At 43.4% G+C, this 22,838-nt stretch overlaps 1 protein-coding gene across 5 annotated transcripts in view; it reads right to left on the reverse strand.

The window, feature by feature from the left end:
• The window catches only part of ERCC6 (ERCC excision repair 6, chromatin remodeling factor), a 116,359-nt gene extending 97,299 nt beyond the window's left edge, over positions 1 to 19,060 (reverse strand). For 3 of the 5 annotated variants that reach the window (XM_053309153.1, XM_053309150.1, XM_053309149.1), the window contains exons 1-5: positions 18,419 to 18,624; positions 16,883 to 17,319; positions 14,093 to 14,213; positions 11,554 to 11,659; positions 4,632 to 5,355 (exon numbers count right to left, since the gene is read on the reverse strand). In XM_053309153.1, the coding sequence (XP_053165128.1) occupies positions 4,632 to 5,355; positions 11,554 to 11,659; positions 14,093 to 14,213; positions 16,883 to 17,319; positions 18,419 to 18,463 (1,433 nt within the window). In that variant the 5' untranslated portion in view covers positions 18,464 to 18,624. The other 2 variants (XM_053309151.1, XM_053309152.1) reach the window with 2 other exon arrangements.
• Positions 19,061 to 22,838: the final 3,778 nt, after the last annotated feature.

Consider the following 22,838-nt stretch of genomic DNA (forward strand, 5'->3'; position numbering starts at 1 on the left):
GTTTTAAGCAATGGCAGAAAGACATAACTAAATTTGTTTGGCAAGGGAAAAGACCAAGAATTAATTTTAAAAATTTAACAGATGCAAAAGAAAGAGGCGGTCTTACCCTACCAGACTTAAGGTTGTATTTTGATGCTGTTTGTTTGATGTGGTTAAAAGAATGGATAACACTGAGAAATTCTAGAATACTTGATCTGGAGGGATTTGACAGAAGGTTCGGATGGCACTCCTATTTGTGGTATGACAAAAGTAAAGTACATATTTTCTTAACCACTATATAAGAAGGAGTTTAATGTGAGTTTGGGTAAAATATAAAAAATGGTTGGAACCTAAAACTGCGTTATGGTTATCCCCGATTGAAGCTCTAGTACGTAAAGAGGTAAATATACAATTGCAATGGGATATCTATAGGAATTTGTTATGTTTTCAAGAAAAGGACTGTAAGTTAAAAAGTTTTATTGAAGTACAAAATTTGGTTAGTAATTGGTTTCAGTACCATCAGTTAAATGAAGTTTACAAGAAGGATCTTAAAGTTGGATTTGAGGATCAAATGTCGAGATTTTAGAAGGAGCTGTGTGAAAATGATGAAAAACTAGTTTCTAAAATGTGTAAGCTCTTGCTTTTGGAAGAGGGGAGAGGGTGCCACCGCCTAGGCAGGTCTGTGGCCATAGGATGCTTGCTGGCCTTGATCTTATCCAGAGCAGTGTACTAAATACTTGAGTTTCTCCTCACAACAACCCTGCAAAGCAGGCCAAGCCAAGAGAGAAACGACCAGCCCAGAATCACCATGGCTGAATGGGGATTCAAACCCGGGTCTCCCCGGTTCCAAACTAGCACTCCAACCACTACACAGCGCTCTCACCAGTTTCGGTGGGCTCTCCAAGCTGAAGCTGCAGCGTCTGGAACAACCAACCCTCATGGTTGGTTGCAGCACTCCTGGGCTAGGCCCAGGCGCTTTGCCTTGTTGCAAGGAACAGAGCCCCTTTGGAGTTAGTAGCTGCCGCTGTTCCCATCCACTCCTCACAGCCCGAGGGTGGGAGACTGGCTGCGACCTCAACCTGCGGCCTGCATGTCGTCTTATGCTGAGGCTCGGGCCTGAGGGCAGGAGACTGGCTGCGACTTTATCCTGCGTCCTGCCAGATGGCTCTGTGGAAGCCGGCAAGGATGCGACTGGGATTCAGGCCTTCTCGTGTACCTAGGGAACACACTCCTCATTCTCCTCGCAGGAACAGAGACACTATAGGCGTTCCTGCGTGCTCCATACAGTTAAGAGGAGTAGGAGAGGGGAAGAGGAGAGAGGACTGAGGGAACAAAGCAGAGTAAAAGATAAATTCAGCTATAAGAACAGCAAGGGAAGATCAGAGAGAAGAGAAAGTCTGCCTGGAGCAACACAGGACTGTAAGAACTGGGCAGGGTCATCCCCCTCAGGCTCTAGAGACGTTTATCTTTCAGCTAATTAGCATAGTCCTGCCTTGGAGCACAGGAGGGGGATAACCCATCGAGATGGCCTTGATTGCAGCAACCGAGAATTGGCCTTTTCTTACTCCAGCCTTTGGCCAGAGTTGTGCAGCCCCATAACCACCTAACACTGGAGCTGTAGGATATCAACAGTCTGCAAAACATACATATCTGTGCTAAGAATTTGTGACACAAACAAAGAGAAAAGTCGCATGAGTCAAGGAATGACACAAACATGAACAGTTTTACCAAGACATATGGCCTATTTTTTGGCCACATTGTATCTTGACAACTATATTTACAAATGTAATATATATTACATGTATTATAATAAATATTAAATGTAAGATATAGCACCTTGAACCATTATCCATACATTCCATACACCACAGGCAGAGTGTAAAACTATGGCTTCACATTGGGTTGGTTCAAACATCATAGGAACATACGAAGCTGCTGTATACTGAGTCAGACCATTGGTCTATCTAGCTCAGTATTGTCCACACAGACTGACAGTGGCTTCTCCAAGGTTGCAGGCAGGAATCTCTCTCAGCCCTATCTTGGAGAAGCCAGGGAGGGAACTTGGAACCTTCTGCCCTTCCCAGAGCGGCTCCATCCCCTAAGGGGAATATCTTACAGTGCTCACATGTGGTCTCCCATTCATATGAAACCAGGGCAGACCCTGCTTAGCTAGGGGGACAAGCCATGCTTGGTACCACAAGACCAGCTATCCTCTCCTTCCTGCTACCTCTCCTCATCGTATGGAATCTCAGTTAAATTTTAGCAGGCTTTACCAATTAAACTGAGAATAGTGCTGCAATAATCAGTGCTTGATTCTCTTAACCATGGTTTGTTTGTGGCCTCCCTCCCCTGTCTTAACCTCCTGGAGCCCATATCCCCAGCTAACTGGGCAAGGAGGCACCTTTTACCGTGGTGATTCTCTTTATTGAGCAGGGGGAGAGTAACTGGCCCTCTCCACCCCCAGCACAGGACTTCCAGTGACTGTTGCTGGTGTGTGTCTTATGTTTCTTTTTAGAATGTGAGCCCTTTGGGGGACAGGGAGCCATCTTGTTTATTTGTTATCTCTCTTTGTAAACCACCCTGAGCCATTTTTGGAAGGGCGGTATAGAAATCAAATTAATAATAATAATAATAATAATAATATGCTACTCCAGGCTGCCTGCTCTCAGCAAGCCCCTGCTCCCATCACTCATTTCCCAGCCATTGGTCCCAATTACAAAGGGGGTGGGCACGCCTGGAACAAGCTCCCTTTGCTCCTTCTGCCCACTTTCAGAGTTCTCTGGATGCTCTCAGCTCCCTACTGAAGGCAAAGAAGTTGTTAAGCACTAATTCTCTCATCACCCAGTCTCCCATCAGCACAGTTAACCATTTCCTACTAATGGTGTGCACAGAACCGGCGCCTGCCAGTTCGAAGGCAGGGAGAAGACAACATTAAGGACTGGGGAGGGTGCACTCCCCACCGCCACTGAGTTTCCCCCGCGGTGCTCTCTTTAAAAACGGTCCAGTGGAGCGGCAACGTACCTCCCGTTACCTCCTTGGACCAGAAGTACCTGGCGCATGTGCACACATTACATAACATTCTGAATGCCTTTCCCTTTTGTGACAGACCACCAAATGGTGTTAATGAAGGAGATATGTTGCAAATTAGTTTCCCCATTGTCCAACTATCAAAGGAACATCTAAGTCATTGAGTCAGCAGGTCAACTGCTGATCATCTAGCCTAGATGCCTGCATAGATAGGCAGCTAAATTCTCATAAGATAGCTCTGCAGTTTCCCAGTGCCAAACAGGGAACACACAAATCTTTCCATATAAATGTTAAGTGAGATATTATACAAAATCTTCTTGTCCTTGGATGGGGACTCCTGTGAAGAGGAGAGTCCAACTCATAGGCTCCAGAGTTCCCTGAGACTAAGCAGAGATCAGTTTGTCCCTGGCTGGACAGAAACACCTGCCACCATGCAGCTAGCTTTCAATTTTTAAGAATGTATCTTTATAATTAAATACTATTCGCCTCCTGAATCAAACATCATCTCAGAGCAGGATGAAAAGATACCTTGTTTCACTTTTAAACATCTGCTTTACAATTATAATGGGCTGTAAACTGTCCCTTTAATTATTATTTACATAAATTACATTTTTAACTTTTTAAAATTATACTCTGGTCTGTGCAGGGAATACTTTGTTTGCTCTACCCACACACTGTTGGGCCATTTGGTGACTAAAAACATTCTGAGGAATATTTTTGAGGCTCAACTCCCCTTTTGGGGAAAAAGGGGAAATTCCTGTAGCAACACGCTGGACTCTTCCTTGTCTGCGCTGAAAGTCCAATCTGTGGTCTTTTCTGGAGGTTCCCTTGAGGCTGGCTGGTGGCAGCAAACAACCTTTGTAAGGGAGGAATTTAGGGGTCCCTGCCAAGGTCTGACCCCCTCAGGACCCCCTCTTCCTTTACAAACGTCATGGCATGGGTTCAAATGATAAAAGCAACCTAGGTTACATGAAATAAATGGAGAGTCCACATGACATCTGGACCAACTCACTATATCTTAACCCAAACCTGCCCATAAACAATGGCTTATCTGGAGTCAACAAACCAGGATCTGAAACTGGATTGAAAACAGTGAGTGCTAACTGTGGCATTGCATTATGTTTGAAATCACAAGCCACTGATAAACCACAGTTAGAGTCACTATTGTGTCTCAAGATGTTAAGGAACAATGGCAACAGAAGTGAACTTATGACTTTATGAATCTGAGTCCTGAGCTGATGGAAAAGAAAAAAAGACAAGCTCTCAATCACAGTCTGTCTGTTGTACATCCAGAATGATGGTTTGTGTTCTTAACTATGATTAGCACAAATCATGGTTTTGCATTATGTCTGAATGCAGCCAGAGGCTTTTTCCAATATGGAAATTAATGGCTGAAAAATAATATGGGAAACATCCCATCTTGGCAATGAAAATTGACATGAGCAATGAAAATGTTCAAATAATTACAGATTTGAAGTACAAGGGATCACCAAGAAAAACTGAACTCTTTATCTACTTTGAATTTAAACTCTTCTGTCCTTGATTACCAGATTGAAATACAAAAGGCATTCAATGTTCTACTCATTGTATAACTGCCACTATACAAAGATGTGCTTAATACTAACCTTAACCTTTGTTTATAGTAATCTTCATTGCCATCATCTCTGCATCGTTTCATTCTGTGTTTTCCAACAATAAGATCTTTTTCTTCTTCTTCTTCTTCTTCTTCAGAGCTTGGGAAAAAGTCATCATCCCTCTCACCTTCTTTCTGAAACTGTCTTATCAATAAATGTTTACCTCCCTGCAGCAGAGGCTTCACTTTATAATCATCAGTGCCACTATCATAATGAATAAATTCCTCCTCATCTGTATTGTTGAAATCCTCATTAGGCACATATTCAGACTCTTCACTGTCTTCCTGTTGCTCGCCTATCTGTATTTCTTTGGTCTTAGGAAGTCTGGCCTTTGACTGAATCCGAAGAACGTGACTCTGAAGTTTTTTCATGTGCTTCTTCAAGTGGCTATCCATTTTTGACAGGCCTTTACTCTTCTTTCCTTTGCCTTTGGTAGAACATACTGGAGCTTCGGTCAAATTCTTCTCTGGAAGCGCTTTCTGCTTGGTCCTTCTATGAAACAATGGCCTCTTCCTTTCAAATGAGAGCTTTGCTTGATCTGCCAAATATTTTTCAAAATCAGATGCTTCATTTAACATTATCTGACGAGGTTTCTTCTTTTCCTTTTGGAGTATTTTTGTTTCAAAAGGAGTCATCTGACCAGTACGGATGAGTTCTTCCCACTCAGTTTCCTGGGCTGGCATAAGCATACTGCCAAGGGTAGAAGGACCAGGGTCTGCAATCAATCAATAATAAATAAAATGGTATATAATTGCTGACAGGATGATATTTTGGGAGTTCCCTGGAGTTCAAAAGAACAGTTTTGTTTTAAGCATGCTAAATTCAGTATAAAAATGGGAAAACAGGTGGAAACATTTAAAAGTAAAGGGCATTAAGTTTAAAGTCAATATACAAAGAGGCAGGAATGAATGCAAAGAACTAAGGAAAAACAATTGAAGAGAATTAAGATAAAAGTGATTTCTGCCGAGGTGGAGATGGTAGAAGGAAAAGTTGGTAAGAGGTGATATTCAATTTGAGCTGCCAGTGAGGCATCTACAGTGAACAGTGGATGTTCCCTTGCTCCCTTTGAAAGAACAAGTGCACAGCTAGAGGATGTTCCAGGACCAGCTCTGCTTTGTACCCAGTCACGTCACGGCTGGATTACTGCAATGTATTTTACGTGGGGCTGTCCCTGAGGAACATTCGGAAACTTCCATTGGTACAGAATGCAACTGTCAGGGTTCTCTCTGGAACTGATCACTCAGAGTATATAATACCTATTTTGAAAGAGATGCATTGGCTGCCAATTTGTTTCCAGATCCAATTTCAAGGTACTGGTTATTACCTTTAAAGCCCTTAATGGTTTGGGTTCTGTATACCTGAAGGACTGCCTGCTCCCAGTGGTTTCTGCCCACCCAACAAGGTTGTCAGAAGGGCCTTTGCTCTGTGTGCCGACGTTGAAATAACCTAAATTGTCATGTACACAGGACAGGGCCTTCTCTTTTGTTGCCCCCAGGCTCTGGAATGCTCTCCCAGTGCCTGGCTACTCTTTGACATCTGTGACTGCTTTTAAAAAAACTACAGGCCTTTGTATTTGTTCAGGCTTCTACCCCTTAAGGGCTGCTGGGTCTCTCAGTTTTCCTGCTTCTGTTTGTCTTTTTTAAAGGTTGCTTTTTGTTGTTGTATGGTTTTTATTGTTTAACTGATTTTAATGTTTTAAATGTGATTTTTATGGAGTTTTATATTATTTTAACTTTTAGAAACCGCCTTGGGATGCCTTATGAAAGGTGGTATAAAACAAAACAGTCAAACAGTAAGGGACTGGATACAAGACAAGAGATCAAGGATAAAACAGATTTGGGAGTAACCATGTGGTACCACAGCTTCACACCAATCTTGTGGGAACAATGTTGACATGCAAAGCTGCTGTAAAGAGTATGATTCAGCAGCAGAGTGGTGCTACTGTTAACATAGGAAATATTGCTGGACTGAAGGGCAATTTGGTATGTGGTACCAAAGTCATATAAACGATTAAAAGCACCTAGTGAGAGAACACAGCATAAGAAAGCCAAAGAAGTTATCTGTGGAATCACTGGCTGACATCCTAACAGAGCGTGCACACTTTGAGGGACTGCAGGGATATACCAGGAGCCCTCACCCAGTACCCTTGAGCATACTATTGTGCCAGAGTCCTTAAAGTTCAGAGCAGTATAGAAGCACTCTGTAAAACCAGAAACAAGTCACTGACCCTAAAAGACATGTTTCTGATCTTACAGAGTGCTTACATAGCGTGGGCTGCTGGCACAACAGTACATGGGGAATTGCATGAAGGTTTGCAGCACATTCCTGCAGTCCTTCAAAGTGCGTGCATTTTGTTCATCAGGATATCAAAGCCAGCGTGGTGTACTGGTTAGAGTGCTGGACTAAGACCAGGGAGACCCGAGTTCAAATCCCCATTCAGCCATGAAACTAGTTGGGTGACTCTGGGCCAGTCACTTCTCTCTCAACCTAACCTACTTCACAGGGTTGTTGTGAAAGAGAAACTCATGTATGTAGTACACCGCTCTGGGCTCCTTGGAGGAAGAGCAGGATAGAAGATGTAAAAAAATTTAAAAAGAGAGAGAGAGAGAGAAGGAACATCATAAACCTTGTAAGAGCAGTGTGAGGATAGCGGAACAGGCAAATGGAGGGGATCAACAAGGAAACGGGATGACAGAAAATAAATGCAGTGGTTACAAATGACAAAAGAATTTGGTGGAAAAGGAAAGAAGGGGGACTAGACGTCTAGAGCAAGAACTTGATTACATTTCTAACAGCCAATTCTATAATCCAGCTAAAATGGCTATCACTTCAGTCATTACATCTGCACGACATAAGTGGGACTCCTAAAGTCAGCTAGCAATGGCAGACACAACAAGAGCAATGCCTAAAGAAGCACCGGCAGGCTATTTTCATTGTATGTTATGGTTATCGGATTTTTTTAAAAAGTAATACATTTTACATTATTTTGTAATCTTCCTTGTGCCCACTAAGATAGCGATTGGCAGTGTCTGTCAAGGCTCAGCTCAGCCTCGGAGTGTCCAAGAAAGGGGCGCTCCTGTCCCCTGTGAGGGCTTGCTCTGCTCGCAACCCGCTCTGGAGATGGATGCCTCCTTAGGCCTCAGCCCGAGTCACAGAGTTCTTGCCAGGGTGAGCTCTTAGTTAAGCAACTGCCCCCCCCTCCTCCTCATTGGCCGGCTGGCCACTAAAACATCCCTGACAATCAGAGCAAGTCCCACGAGATCTCGGACCAAAATCTCACGAAACACCTCCGATGCCATGCAGGACAGTGCTGCTCTCCAGTGTCATTGTGTTATCCTCGCAAAGGGGCCAGGTTTGTGCGGGTAGGGCAGAACAACCCCCGAGGTCAGAGCTGCTCAGGACCACCAGCTCCATAGCCAGGCTTTCACGGAGGGCAGCCTCTAGATCCCCAGGGCTTTGAGCCTTCACCTGCCTGATTCCCCCACTTTGGAGAAGTCCACCATAGTTTTATTTATTTATTGCTAAATTTATATACTGCCTTTCATTAGAACAATCCCAAGGCGGTTAACAGCAAAATTTAAAACAAGATTGTAAAAAAGACACAATTAAAAAATTAATTAAAACAAATCCGATTAAAAATTTAAAACAAAACATAAAAGCAAGACAGAGTACAAAAGAGCAGCAGCAGAGACAATCAAATAAAAGCCCGGCTAAAAAGCCATAATTTAACATTCTTTCTAAAAGCTGTAATGGAGACCGAGGAGCGAATAGCCACTGGGAGAGCATTCCAGAGTCTGGTGGTAGCAACAGAGAAGGCCCTGTCCCACGTGCACAACAACTGAGCCTCCCTCATTGTCAGCACCCGGAGCAGAGCCCCCTCAGATGACCTCGTCAAGCAGGCAGCAACCCTTGGGAGAAGGCGGTCCCTCAGGTATCCCGGGCCCACCATCTCATCTGGTGGCAATTAAGGGTTGGGCCTTCCATGTTCATCCCACTTCTAGTAGTCTTTAAAGGAGCCCTTCACTTATTTAATCAAACATTTGATCAGCTATAAGGTGGTGTTGTGTTAAAAATAATGTAACTGTTTTAATGGCTTGATTTTAACTGTGGTTGTATTGTGTTTATTTTTCTGTAACCGCCATGAGACACTTGGTTTGGGTGGCATAATAAATAAATAAATAAATAAATAAATAAATAAATAAATAAATAAGCAAGCAAGCAAGCAAGCAAGCAAGCAAGCAAGCAAGCTGGAGGAAAACTGAATGTAAATGGAATTAAATTGAAATACTAATCCCAAATTGTTACTGCAGTCTCTCTCTTCTCACCCCATTACTGAGATCTTAGCAACTACACAGATAAAAGATGTCACTATGTAGCACCATTGTTTCCTGTTCCCTTCTCTACCCGAACCACACCAGTGAGAGTTGCAGGGATTTGGAATTTCAGCATCTTCCTTTGCAACCCCAGCATCATAGTCCAGCAGTTAAAGCCACAGCAGCATGCCTCCTGACAGCTTTAACACTGCCAACGGTTAATACTCCCGGTAAAATGCACAATCAGTTTCTTCACAAAGATTAGAGAAACAGGAATTCTGCATGGAAATACTCTGTGAGCATAAGAGGAGGCATGTGCACTTAAAAACAGATCACAGCAGTGAAACCAAAACAGACAACTACTGATCTTATATGACAAAGCCTAGTGGACAAGAGCACTGCATTCAGAAGCTCTTCCCTTTTCTGGAAGAGCATAATCTTAAGACAGTAGTGCACATACTGGTCACCTCCAGACTTGACTACTGCAATGCACTCTATGTGGGGCTGCCTTTGTACATAGTCCAGAAACTGCAATTGGTGCAGAATACTGCTGCTAGGTTGGTCTCTGGGTTGTCCTGAAGAAACCATATCACTTCTGTCTTGAAAGAGCCTCACTGGTTGCCAATAGGTTTCTGGACAAAATACAAAGTGCTGTTTATTACCTATAAAGCCCTTAACAGTTAGGGCCCAAGGTCTTTAAGAGAATGCTTTCTTTGTTATGAACTCTGCCACCTATTAAGATCATCAGGGCAGATTTGTCTTAGGGTGCCACCGGGTCCTCTGGTGGCAACTCAAATGTGAGCCTTCTCTGTAGTTGCCCCAGAGCTGTGGAATGCACTTCCTGCTGAGATTAGAGCTGCTCCATCCCTGATGGTTTCTAAGAAACAACTGAAGACACATCTCTTCAGAAAAGCTTTTTAGTTGATGTTTTAGTTGAATTATTTGATTATTTTAATTGTTAATTTTAAATATGTTTTAAATGAGTTAATTTTTGATTGTTTTGTTATTGTAAACTAGAGATTTTGGTACTGGGCGGTATAAAATTATATTAAATAAAATAAACCCCAGCACAGCATCTCTCCAGTGGCGGTTGCTGGTGTCAACCTTATGTTTGTTTTTAGATTGTGAACCCTTTGGGGACAGGCGACCATCTTATTTAAGTATTTTTCTATGTAAACTGCTTTGAGAACTTTGGTTGAAGGGCTGTATATAAATATCCATAGTAGTAGTACTAGTAGTAAATAAATATTCCTGATAGCTTCCCAATAAGTGGTGTCACATCCCCTCCTGATATTCCTGATAGCGGGTGTCACTCCTCCTCCACCTCACTTAGCCAAAATTAGTATGTTTCACATAAGAGATATAATAAATGCTCTGAAGAGAAAACTGAGAAGAAACAGCTGAATCCAGACTTGAAGGAAAGCCATTACTATAGTGCAGAGAAACCTGTAGAGATACCACTAATATAATTAATTATAATTAATCATAAGAGATTACAGTAGAGATGAGATTAGTTGCTACAGTGAAAAGAACTGGTTGAGCAAGGAGTTACAATTTATGCAAATCAATACGCTAAAGGTAAGTCTGTAAACCTCGACTAATTTATCGAATGGGCCACTGATGATGAGCAGCATAACTGAAAATGCGTCTGGCCAGTCTATCACTACCTAATATTTTATCTGTATTCTGGTTTTGAACTGTGTTTTCTTTGTTACAAGCAATCTCCAAATCTCAGGGTATATGTTGTGAACATTATTTACTGAATTGACAGTATGACATTTCAATGTCATTTTTAAAAAAATTAACTTGTTGCCTTGATTTTTTTCTGGTGAGATTTCATTTTGTCTTATTGGTCTTAAACGTTTTACTAAACTACTATTTGAATAAACAATATTGTATATTTTGTATATTATTTTGTCGTGGCTTTAAGTGCTTTGTGGGGCAATAGAAAATATGGCTGCCTGAGAAAATGGAGAGCTGCTACCAAATGTGCCACTGCATTCACATTTTCTTTTTCTTCTTTTTAAAGCAGAGTTGATCTGATTTGGGTAGCAAACTACTAGTTTTCTGCAAACCTACAGTTTGTGTGCTTTAATTTGATATATATTTATGGCCATTGCAGGTGTAATGGTGCACCTGAGCTGGAGCTGTGGGAGGAGGCAGCATATCTAAGTGTTTTCCATCACACAGTATTATGTTTGAGTTCACTGTACAGAATTTTCTTTTTGCATATTAAAAATTGTGTTGACTGATAGTATTTCACTGCAAGATGTATTTGCAGTAATCATAGTGTTTGCCAACAAACATTTTTGCAGCTAATTTGATTAACACTTTCAATTTATTAAGAACAATGCTCTAGTGATTCTAGAAACTACCAGTCATCCCTTCGGAGTTGAGATTTATTTTCATTCATGAGAATTCCCACATGAGCAAGTCAGATAAGCAATTTCGCAGGTGCACAAAATTAAGACAGTTCTAAATCTCTCAAAGAACTAATCACTGAAATGTATTAACTTTTGTTCACTTGAAAAAAGAATGTGCTCACACACCATGATTTTATACCAAAATAGACCAAATAAACTACAGTTTCATTTTCTCACCTCCATCTTCCTCAGATCCAGCATCATCTATTCCATCAGGAATCTTTTCACCAAGAATTATTAGAAGACGCTTTTGCTTTGCTTTGATTTTTTTCAACTGCTGCTCCTGCATAAGAGTATACAACATTAAAACTAAGTAGCAAATTTTCTGTTCTCCAAAAAAAAGAAAGAAAGAGGCAGGCTAAATGAGAACATTAGCAGCTTCTTTCACAGTTTCTAAAGCTTATTTAAGATTTTGCAAAAATCAAAGTATTTTCTATATTGACTGCTCTGGTAGATAATGTGCACATATAAAAATATTTGCATAAACATATTTTATATATAAAATATTTGCATATATCTACAAACACTGCTCCATCCAAAGAGTTTAGTGCAACATATTAAACATAAAAACCCAAATACTATTACATTTTTATAAATTCTTATACAGCTTCTAGAAGATCTTCAGATTTGGATTTTAGAAGTCTCACAGAGAGTAGCTGAAATAATGCCTCTCTGCACACCCTGAAATTCTAACTTGGGACACAGATTGCAAGCTTGTGCACTCAGTTGATCTTAGATGCTGCAGTGCCATAAAGGGCCGGGCTCTGCCCGTTATAACCATAACTTTAATCAAGTTCAGAAGGCAACACTGAACCAGCACAAATGCTGGAGGACTGATGTAATGTGCTCAATAGCCTGTTAGCATTCTGAACCAGTTGAACCATCAGAACAATCAACAAGTTACTCTGGTAAGAACTAATCTGCCAATTTTCCTTTCACCAATTAATCATCTTAATTGATTATTACCATCCTCACAAGTTAGCCCACTTCAACCTTAAATGTTCACACATCTGCCATCTTGAATTGTGGTGGATAACGTCATCACAAACTACTCCACTGAGGCATCCTGTGTGTCCCCACACCTGTAGCAAATTTGGTTCAAATTGGCTATGCAGTGCACAAGTTAGTCCACTTGCACCTCAAACTATGCCACTGAGGTATACAACTACAACTGTTATCCAAATTGGACTTTATTGGTCCAGGCACGTGAAGTTCACCACCCAGAGCCTCTGGATGGGGCGGTTTATAAATATAAACAAACAAACAAACAAACAGCAGCAGCAGGGAGTGGGGGAGACACACATCTGGACACACAAACAGAGTGCCGGGTGATCTCATAAGCTTAATTTCCTTACAGAAAGTAGGCCAAAAAAACAAAACAAAACCCAAAGGAGCCCAAATATCACCAACACTGGGAATCCTAATCTCTGCCAATTTCAGTTTCAGTCAGATCAGCCACATCCAGTCAGAACCTCAGTTAAGCATAAACCACGGCCAAATTATAGAGGCCAGGGCACAATTTTGCAGGGGATAATCAGTGGATATGTGAGTGATTGAGCACCCATTTCTCCATTTAATCCTCCCTATATGCCCCCACCTCCACATTCTTATTAGATTCCAAACACTGAATTAGGGTGTTTGACACTCCTAGTTCCACCGAAAGTTGTTTCCACTTTTCAGAGCTTTTCAGTGGTTTACACTGGTAAAACTGGAAGCAAGTTTGGTCCACAAGCAAGTGACAGTGCCCACACCTTTTACAATTTTTAAAATTTCTACACATGTATGTGAGAAGCTGCAAATCCATATTATAAGGAACACTAGGGATGCAAACTAAATATATCTGGTTAGACTGCAAGGTTCTTTACTAGCCCTTCCCGGCCTCTTATCTATGTATCATCATACCACCCTTTCTCTGTGACTTCTGTCTCCTCACTACCAACTCAAGATCCTGCTTTTCATCTTACTGCCTACTCCATCTCTTTCCTTCAGCACTCCCACCTTCGCAGGCCATGTTCTTAGGGCCTGTGAGTTAGGGCTGATCTTTAATTTCTTTTGTACAAATGATCAGTCACATTCTGCTGGCAACTGCTTTCTCTTTAGCATTCAGAATGATAATGAGCTTTCTACAATATTACACAAGCTCAGTCAATGGTTGTGGGGGTGAGAACAAGTCCTTACAAGTGATAATGACTGACATCTGGAGCAACAGAGTGAGCTTTTGTGGGTTAGACTGTTGACTTGTTATTTTTTTAATTGTTATTTATATTTATATTTTTATTGTATTTTTCCCCTTGTGCTGGTCATAGACCATAATAAACTTTGAACTGAACTGAGTGAGCTTGCAAAAGCTGTGTCCTTACAGCAGGAGGCTGCTCTTAACACAGCCAGAGGCTTCCCCACTGCCACTGTGCCTGTGCACACCTAGGGGGAGGGCAGTCTTCTCTGCCTCCAAAAGTGTCCTGTGCCTTCTGAAACTATGTCCCTGAGGGCTTCATGGCCCTCATTTCTGGATCTATGACAACACAGTTTCAATCTACAACAGCCGTTATTTGAAAAATAAAGTAATCTTGACTCTTGAAGTGATAGGCACAAATATCATAGTTTTTGTTATGAATTGTTTCAAGGATGCTTGTGCAGAGCCCATCCCAACATCAACAACCTTAAAAGATTTCAAGGGTATTTAACACAGACACACAAATTAGTAACTTCCAGTTACCTTGTTATATTTTTGCCGCTTCACAGAATCTAGTTTTCTGTTAATATCTTTACTGGTGGCAGCTTGAGGTGTAAGTTGCTTAATAATTGTAGCAATTTGTTTCAGGGATGTTAAACATGACCTGAAACACAAATTCAGTCATGATTTACTAAGCATCAATGAGAAGATTTAAGAGTTGAATGCAGAAAAGAACACCTTCAACTCAAATAATGTTTAAAACAAAACCTAATATTTTTCCAAAGGAAGCGCTGGTTTTCAGATACTTAATGCAACTTTGCAGACATAAGAATCAAGTAGCAAAAGAAAAAAAGCCTAGTTAATGCAATTGTCATTCAAATCTCTAATAACTATATGTTATTTAGCTAATTCCCAGAATGATCACTGGGTATTCTGGTATAAAATTTTAGATGAGCGAGAACAGAAATACAGCTAAGATATTTTTAGTCTTGTTCATCTAATAGTTTATAAGAATACCCATTCCATGAATTACTTTGGATAGGCCATCCAGTAATTAATTGTGGGGAGCAATATGCCTTTTTACCTCTGCTAAGACTGGTCAACGCAGGAGAACCTCGTTACTACTGCTTAAGTTGTGCAACCACCACAAGACTTGTTGATAGCCATTTCCCTGGCAACCATTCATCTTTAACTGCAGTTCACATACTCTACATACACTAAGTATACCTGTGCCATCACAACACTAGGGGAGAACACATGGGCCTACTGGATCAATGGTAGAGGCCATCAGGGTCCATAGGTAAATTATGTCACCCCAAGTGTTCACTGTCACCTTGAGTGGTGAAGTGGGGAAATACTTGACTAACAAGCAGAAGGTTGCCGGTTTGAATCCTCGCTGCTACTATATCGGGCAGCAGCAATATAGGAAGATGCTGAAAGGCATCATCTCATACTGAGAGGGAGGAGGCAATGGTAAACCCCTCCAGTATTCCAAGAAAACCACAGAGCTTTGTGGGCACCAGGAGTCTAAATTGACTTGATGGCACACATTACCTTACCTTAAGTGTTCACTAGGTTGGAGAGGAGAGGAAGGCAGGGACCTGATAATAACCTAACAAGACAATGGTGTAGTTTCAGCACCTCTACTAACTAACCTTACAACCTTACTAACACATACTTTACAGGGACTAATAAATCAAAGAGGTAATTTAGATTAAAAATAACTGCTATCCTCCCTTCCCTGCTCATGCCTTTTTATCGATAACTAAACCTAAATTTGTGCAGCTTGGCAGCTTGAGCTTTCCAACTAATGGATCATGCAGGCAAGCATGTCTAGTGCCGCTTATATGTTACATGGATTCCACTCTAATATTTCCAAATGTGGACTGCTATGAGAACCAGGATGCTTGTGTTTTGAAAACCCAATTTACTTTCAAACTTAATCTTTACATTCAAACTTAATCAGAACAGGCTATGGGGTGGAGACTGCCTTGGTCGGCCTGATGGATGATCTCCAATTGGCAATTGACATAGGAAGTGTGACTCTGTTGGTCCTTTTGGATCTCGCAGTGGCTTTTGATACTATCGACCATAGTATCCTTCTGGAACGTCTGAGGGAGTTGGGGGTGGGAAGCACTGTTTTACAGTGGTTCCGCTCCTACCTCTCGGATAGATTCCAGATGGTGTCGATTGGAAACTATTGCTCTTCGAAATCTGAACTTAAGTATGGTGTCCCTCAAGGCTCCGTACTTTCTCCAATGCTTTTTAACATCTACATGAAACCGTTGGGAGAGATCATCAGGGGATTTGGAGCTGGGTGTTACCAGTACGCTGATGACACCCAGATCTACTTCTCCATGTCAACTTCTTCAGGAGCTGGCATATCCTCCCTAAATGCCTGCCTGGAAGCAGTAATGGGCCGGATGAGGGAGAATAAACTGAAACTGAATCCAGATAAGACGGAGGTGCTTATTGTGCGGGGTCAGAACTCTAGAGATGATTTTGATCTGCCTGTTCTAGATGTGGTCACACTTCTCCAAAAGGAACAGGTTTGCAGTCTGGGGATACTTTTGAATTCACACCTCTCCCTGGTTTCTTAGGTTGAGGCAGTGGCCAGGGGTGCTTTCTATCAGCTCCGGCTGATACGCCAACTGCGCCCGTTTCTCGAGATCAATGACCTCAAAACAGTGGTACATCTGTTGGTAACCTCCAGACTTGACTTTTGTAATGCGCTCTATGTGGGGCTGCCTTTGTACGTAGTCCGGAAACTTCAGTTGGTTCAGAACGTGGCAGCCAGGTTGGTCTCTGGGTCATCTCGAAGAGACCATGTTACTCCTTTAATGATGGAGTTACACTGGCTGCCAATAGGTTTTCGGGCAAAATACAAAGTGCTAGTTATAACTTACAAAGCCCTAAATGGCTTAGGCCCTGGGTATTTAAGAGAGCGTCTTCTTCATTACAAGCCTCACCGCCCATTGAGGTCATCTGAGGAGACCCGTCTCCAGTTACTGCCAACTTGTTTGGTGCCTACACAGAGACGGGCCTTCTTGGTCACTGCCCCAAGACTGTGGAACGCTCCTTGCTGAGATACGATCCTCCCCTTTTCTGGCAATTTTCAAAAAAACACCTGAAAACCCATCTTTTTGCCCAAGCTTTCTCAGCTTCCTAATATTCTGGGGTTTTAATTCCTGGTTTATTTTTAAATTGTTAAATTGTTTTTAAGTTTTTGTATATATTTTTAACTGGTTCTATGTTATTGTAAACCGCAAAGAGACAAAAGTTTGGGGCAGCCTACAAATTTGATAAATAAATAAAATAAATAGCCCAACTTACCTCAAGTCATCCAATACAGACTGGTATTCTTTTTCTGCATCAACAATTTGCACTGCCTTATTTGCTTCACTGATTGCATTGTCAACCTGCTGAAGGACTCCCTGTTCCAACACATCTTGATCATACACATCAACTTCCAGATCTTTGAGTTCATCTGCTTGAGCACCACGCCTTACAGACTGGATTTGCTGCCTGTTGATGTGCAGCGGTGGTTGTCCCTTTCTCAGTGTTCCAGATGATGTGGGAGCTGAAGATGTGGATGGCCTGCTCTCATAGGCAAGAGCTTCCCAAGAGTTCCCAATCTGATATTCGCTGGGAGGCAAATCACTTCCTTGCTTAGCCTCTACTGTTCCTACATTATTCAAATCATTCCGATTGGTACCATGATTCTGTCCTTGAGTACTGTCTTCTGGCTGGGGGTTTTCAGCAGGCATCCTCTACATAAACACAAGAAAGTGTGGTGCTCTGCATTTTAGTCATTTTAGTTTTTCATTTTGGGGATCATCAAAAAAAGTTCACCTTTAAGCAGGATCCCAATGTCCCATTTCCCTAGATCTGGTTTAAGCCAAAGGAGCTGGATAAGATAACCTATTCTAATCTCTAAATGTCATCATGTAGCATTATATCTGAGAGTCTGATATTCAAACTTCTGCTCAGTCACAGCAGATTCACTGAGTGGCCTTGGGCACTTTTCAGTTTGTTTGTTTTTAAAGTCTCTTTAAGAAGGTTGCAATAAGAACTGCAGTTAAAGTGATACCAAAACCAATAAACTATGTATTAACTACATTGACACTGGGTTATTTATTTTTAGCCACCTAATGGCGCAGCGGGGAAGTAACTTGCCTAGGGAGCAAGAGGTTGCCGATTCGAATCCCCGCTGGCACATTTCCCAACACCTATATTGGGCAGCAGCAAAATAGGAAGATGCTGAAAGGCATCATCTCATACTGTGTGGGAGATGGCAATGGTAAACCCCTCCTGTATCCTACCAAAGATAACCACGTGGATCTGTGGTCACCAGGAGTTGACACAAACTCAATGGCACACTTTACCTTTATTTTTATTTGGGACTTACAATCTTCTTTATTTGCAAGGGCTACTGGCAGTTTTATACGAAATAAAATAACACTGGGGTGCAATCCTGCTTCCAAGGAAACAAAGCACAAAAATCACATTGATTTCACCCTAAGGCTGCAATCCTATGCATGTTTATTTGACAGTAAATCCCACTGAACTCAGTTGGAAAGTCCACCTAGCTCAGTATTGTTCACTGACTAGGGGTGGTTCCTCCAAGGTCCCAGACAGAGCCCACAAGATCCATTAAACAGGAAATGCCAAGGAATGGATTTGGAACCTTCATTATGCAAATCCTGTAATCTGCCACTGGCCCTACTTCCGAATAAACATACCTAAATAGCCCAAATTTCGCATCCAGATAACCTGCTGGAAAACGCAAAGATGCTTTTTTTTTTTCCCCTGCGGCGCACCGATGCCACTCCCCGCCTCTAAAGATCGGACCCCCTGGCCCCCACGCACCTCCGAAACAAAGATAGGAGGCGGACGGAAGCGGAGCAGCCACATCCGGGCACCAAGTTCTGATTAGTTAAGGGGGAACGTCGTGGCCCCAATCAAGGGCCACGTCCTAACTGGGGCCGAATCTCTGCTTTCCAGCAGGGCGCCCCCACGAATCCTTTGGCCGTCTCATCGCGCAATTGCACCGAAGGGTTCCTCACTTAGCCCGGTTCTCACCTCACAGAGCACGAGCGCAGAAGCTACCCGGACCGATCACTCGGCACGTCAACACGCCAACCTGTGCGACGCTACGCACATGCGCTCCCGCGAAACGTGCGTAGAGATAGAAATACTAGAGTAACCTTTTAGCTTGATAATGGGAGTTTTCATACTGTGCCGTGAGAGAAGTAAAAGCCAAACTGTATGAAAATGAACGGAGCACAGGACTCCGTATTCAGTTGAACGCTTGGTTTGGATGCATGAAGGTCGAGGAGGCGATGAAGCTGGCAGTCTATCTTTGTTAACTTTTGCTGTAACTCGAAATGTGTTCTGTGCGGAATTCTGAACCCCCGACCCCCGCACCCGCTTGCCTAACACAGGCAGAGAGTGATGGAGCGGGATACAAATGTTATTATAGAAATGCTTCCGTTATTGGATGCAGTGCAATAAGTAGAGATGGGACAATGATTTGGGGTGTAAAAAAAAGAGGATCCTTGCCTGAGATCCATGACTTTTGAAATGAAATCTGTGGTCGCTACACGGATATGAACTGTTGGATTAGATCTTGGAATTTTTGGTACTTATAAAAAAACCCCATGGGGCTTTTTACGGGATGAACCACAGAATAAGGATTTTGCACTGTAGCGCACCCCTCCGTCTCCTCCCCGTGGCCGCTGGCTCGCCCGCTCGCCCACTCTCACAGTAGGCGGCAGGCAGGAGGGTGGGCTGCCTCTACCTGCCACTTTATGAGGGCTGGCGGACGATGGGGATGGAGGAACACTTGCCAGCTCGCCCGCCCTCCTCACTGCTCCCGCCACTTTTGCAGCGAGTGGAGGCAGTGGCTACGCACGGCAAGGAGGATGAGTGGGAAGCTGTTCCCCATTGCCGGCCCTCCTCGCTGCTTCTGTTGCCGCCGCCACCTCCGCCATAAAGCAGCAGGTAGACATGTGCTCTCTGGTGCCCGCCCCTCACCCACCCCCTTTCTGCCCGCCGCCTGCTTTGGCCAGGAGGGTGGGCAAGCCGGCGGACACGGGAGGGGATGGAGGTTGAAGACCCTGGATCCCACGTGATTCAGGTTGGCACTTGGCACCAGCCTTGGACGCTTTATCCACCCTCTTGCCTGCTGTGGCCAGCGGGGACTACTTTTCTTAGTATAGCCAGATTCTGTATTTTAAGAGAGAAAGCCTTGCTATATAGTACTAACAATGCATATACAACGTTTTACCACAACTCATCAATACTGAATAAATTCTTGATTCTTTCTTCAGACAATTCCTTGAACTAGTGGGCCCGGGCACAGAGCATCTGTGCCTCTAGTGCGGCCGGGCCCGCCGCCGGGCCCGAGGGTGCCGCGGCCGCCGGGCCCGAGGGTGCCGCGGCCGCCGGGCCCGAGGGTGCCGCGGCCGCCGGGCCCGAGGGTGCCGCCACCGCCGGGCCCATCGCCGTGGCCGGGCCCAGGAGTGCTGCCGCCGCCGGGCCCAACCAGGCCCGCCGCCTCGGCTCCGCGGCCGGGCCCGCCTGGCTCCCCGGCCATGGCCGCCGCCGTTCTCCTGGGTGCGCCAGGACCAATCAGGCGCCCCCGCAGCCCAGCCAATCAGCTGGGCTGCCAGGACACATTTCTCCTGGGCACACCCAGGAGAAATATATATATAGATATTTCCCAGTATTTCAGATTTCTGGTAATGCATAACCAGTCATGGTATGACTACAGCACTTAAAGCACTGATTAACAACAAACTTACTTGTTCAAAAGGGTGGATATGGTGTATTAAATGTTCCAGAGCAGGATTATATTATACTCTCAGCCACCCTGCCCAGCCGCCCACCCCCCCGACTCCAGCTGCTGTCACAAAATGAGAATATTAAGTCCAGCCTGTTATGCACACTCAGTTCAGTCATTCATATAGGAATGATAAAATTGGACTACAATGCAGAAGGGCAGCTGTTGTCCACCACTTTAAGCGATAGTCTCTGCTCTACCTCTGCAATTGTACTTGTATGGAGCCTGTTAGAACATTACAAGCCTTGGGAATGACAGTGGAGAGCCTTGAAATTTGGGCACTGAAATCTTATTAACCTTTTGTTTTATATGACTGTGTTTGCATTTGCATCAGCAGAGCAATTTTTTCAAAGTTTAAAAAGAATTTTAAAACCCACAGTTTTAAAAAGCACAAAATAAGGCCTGACTTAGAATGAACATACATTCCTATCTTTGCTGCTGGCATTTTTTGTTTGTTTGTGGGGGGTGGGGACTTTTCTGCTCCATCACATAATAGCACTGTTTTGGATTTCTTCACTATCAGCAGCTGTCAATTTTATCTCGCCTGCAAGGGGGGGGGGGAATGGTGTCCCTACCATCAGATAATGGAACTGTCAGTCTAGAACTTTTTAAAAGTCTGTATTAATGTTCTGACATAACAAAGACTTTCTCACAGACTTATTTGTGGCAGTTAAGATGCCTATGGAATCTCCTCTTGGCGCCCTCTATGGGTGGATGATTCAGAGCTGCCAAGTGAAGTGCAGAACTTAAAAAAATTATTAGAACTTTATATATAACTTTATAATTTATGAAACAGTGATAAAATAAAGGCCCAGTTTAGACAACATTCTCTGACCAGTTGTGCTCCCACATGATTAGGGATATGAACATGAATGTCCTGCCCATGTTGCCACCTAATCAAGTGTGTGTGAGGGCAGTGGCAGCTGGTGGTTCCTGGGTCGGAGGCATGGTGCTAGGTAGGGCAAGTGATGGGTGGAGCTAATTGTGGGCAGCTACAGAGGTGTAGGCACTACTAATGGCACAGCGGGGAAATGACGGCACTCATTACCTTTACTTTTACAGAGGTGCAGCCAGGACTAGGCAGGTGCCTTAGCAATAAGTGTAGATTTGTAGCTAACGAGTGGGATCAAAATACAAACACACACTCAAGCACACAATTCTCAATTGCTCATTAGCAGAGATTCAGAGAAATATGGAAAACAGCAGTTGCTTCATAGTGCTTAGCAGGACTACACTGGAGTGTAGATTTTTATCTACACACGGGATCAAAACACAAGCACACTGGAAAAGAACTGTACAAGCCACAAGTACAGAGAGCCGGTTCCTCTATCCCAGTTCCTCTGTCCTGGAACTTTTGTTGTGCTTTTTAATCCTGACAGTGTGGGTAATGGGGCTGTGATAACTGACTAGCGAGAGGAGAAAAATCGGCACATGTCCAGTTACAAAAGCCTGCTTCTGCAGAGAGTAATTGCATTCTGAAGTCACCAGGGCAGCTCTGTCTGCTGGATCATTTAAAAAACGAATACAAATAATAATAATAAATAACAACAAGAAGAAGGAACTTGAGCCAGAGTGGTACAGTGGTTAGTGTGCTGGGGAAATCCAAGTTCAAATCCCCATTCAGCCATGAAACTCACTGGGTGACTCTGAGACAGTCATTTATATTTTCCTCTCTAGGTACCACCCATCCCGCTGCACAGCTATCTTCCTGCCTGAGCTCACAGAGGTGGTTTTGGATTTGGTGCTGAGGACTCCCAGAATGATTGTTCTGGGTGACTTCAACATCCATGCTGAGGCTGCCTTGTCTGCAGTGGCTCAGGACAATCAAGAAGCTGCCCCAACATGTTGTTGGCCCAACACATGAACTGGGACACATTCTGGATCTATTTTTTTCAACTGAACAGAAGGGTGGTGATTTGAAAGTGGGGAATATGTCATCTATGCCCTTGTTATGGTCAGATAACTTCCTTCTGAGGTTTAGAGTCTCAATGACTACACCACTCTGTGAGGGTGGGGGACCTTTTAAAATGGTCCACCCCAGGATGGACTCCAATGGATTCCTGAGGGCTCCGGGGGCTTTTCCAGATGGTATGGCAGGTGTACCTGCTGAAGCTCTAGTTGCTCTTTGGAATGGAGAGATGGCTCAGCAGTTGACTTAATTGCTCCCAAGTGCCCTGTCCTGCAAAGCAGAGCCCATGCAGTGCCTTGGTATACACCTGAGCTGTGGGCGATGAAGCAAGCTAGGAGATGGCTGGAATGCAAGTGGAGGAAATGGGGTGAGTCTGAGTGAACACAGGTTAGAGCTCACTATCAAGCCTATTCTGTAATAGTAATGGAATATAAGAGGCATTTCCTTCTGTCCATCATTGCATCCTCTCAATGTCATCCATTGGGGCTTTTCCAGATGGTGCAGGGCCTCTTGAAATCTGGATCCAGGCACAGTGT

Source organism: Hemicordylus capensis, chromosome 3 (genome assembly GCF_027244095.1).
Source record: "Hemicordylus capensis ecotype Gifberg chromosome 3, rHemCap1.1.pri, whole genome shotgun sequence".
NCBI lineage: Eukaryota > Metazoa > Chordata > Lepidosauria > Squamata > Cordylidae > Hemicordylus > Hemicordylus capensis.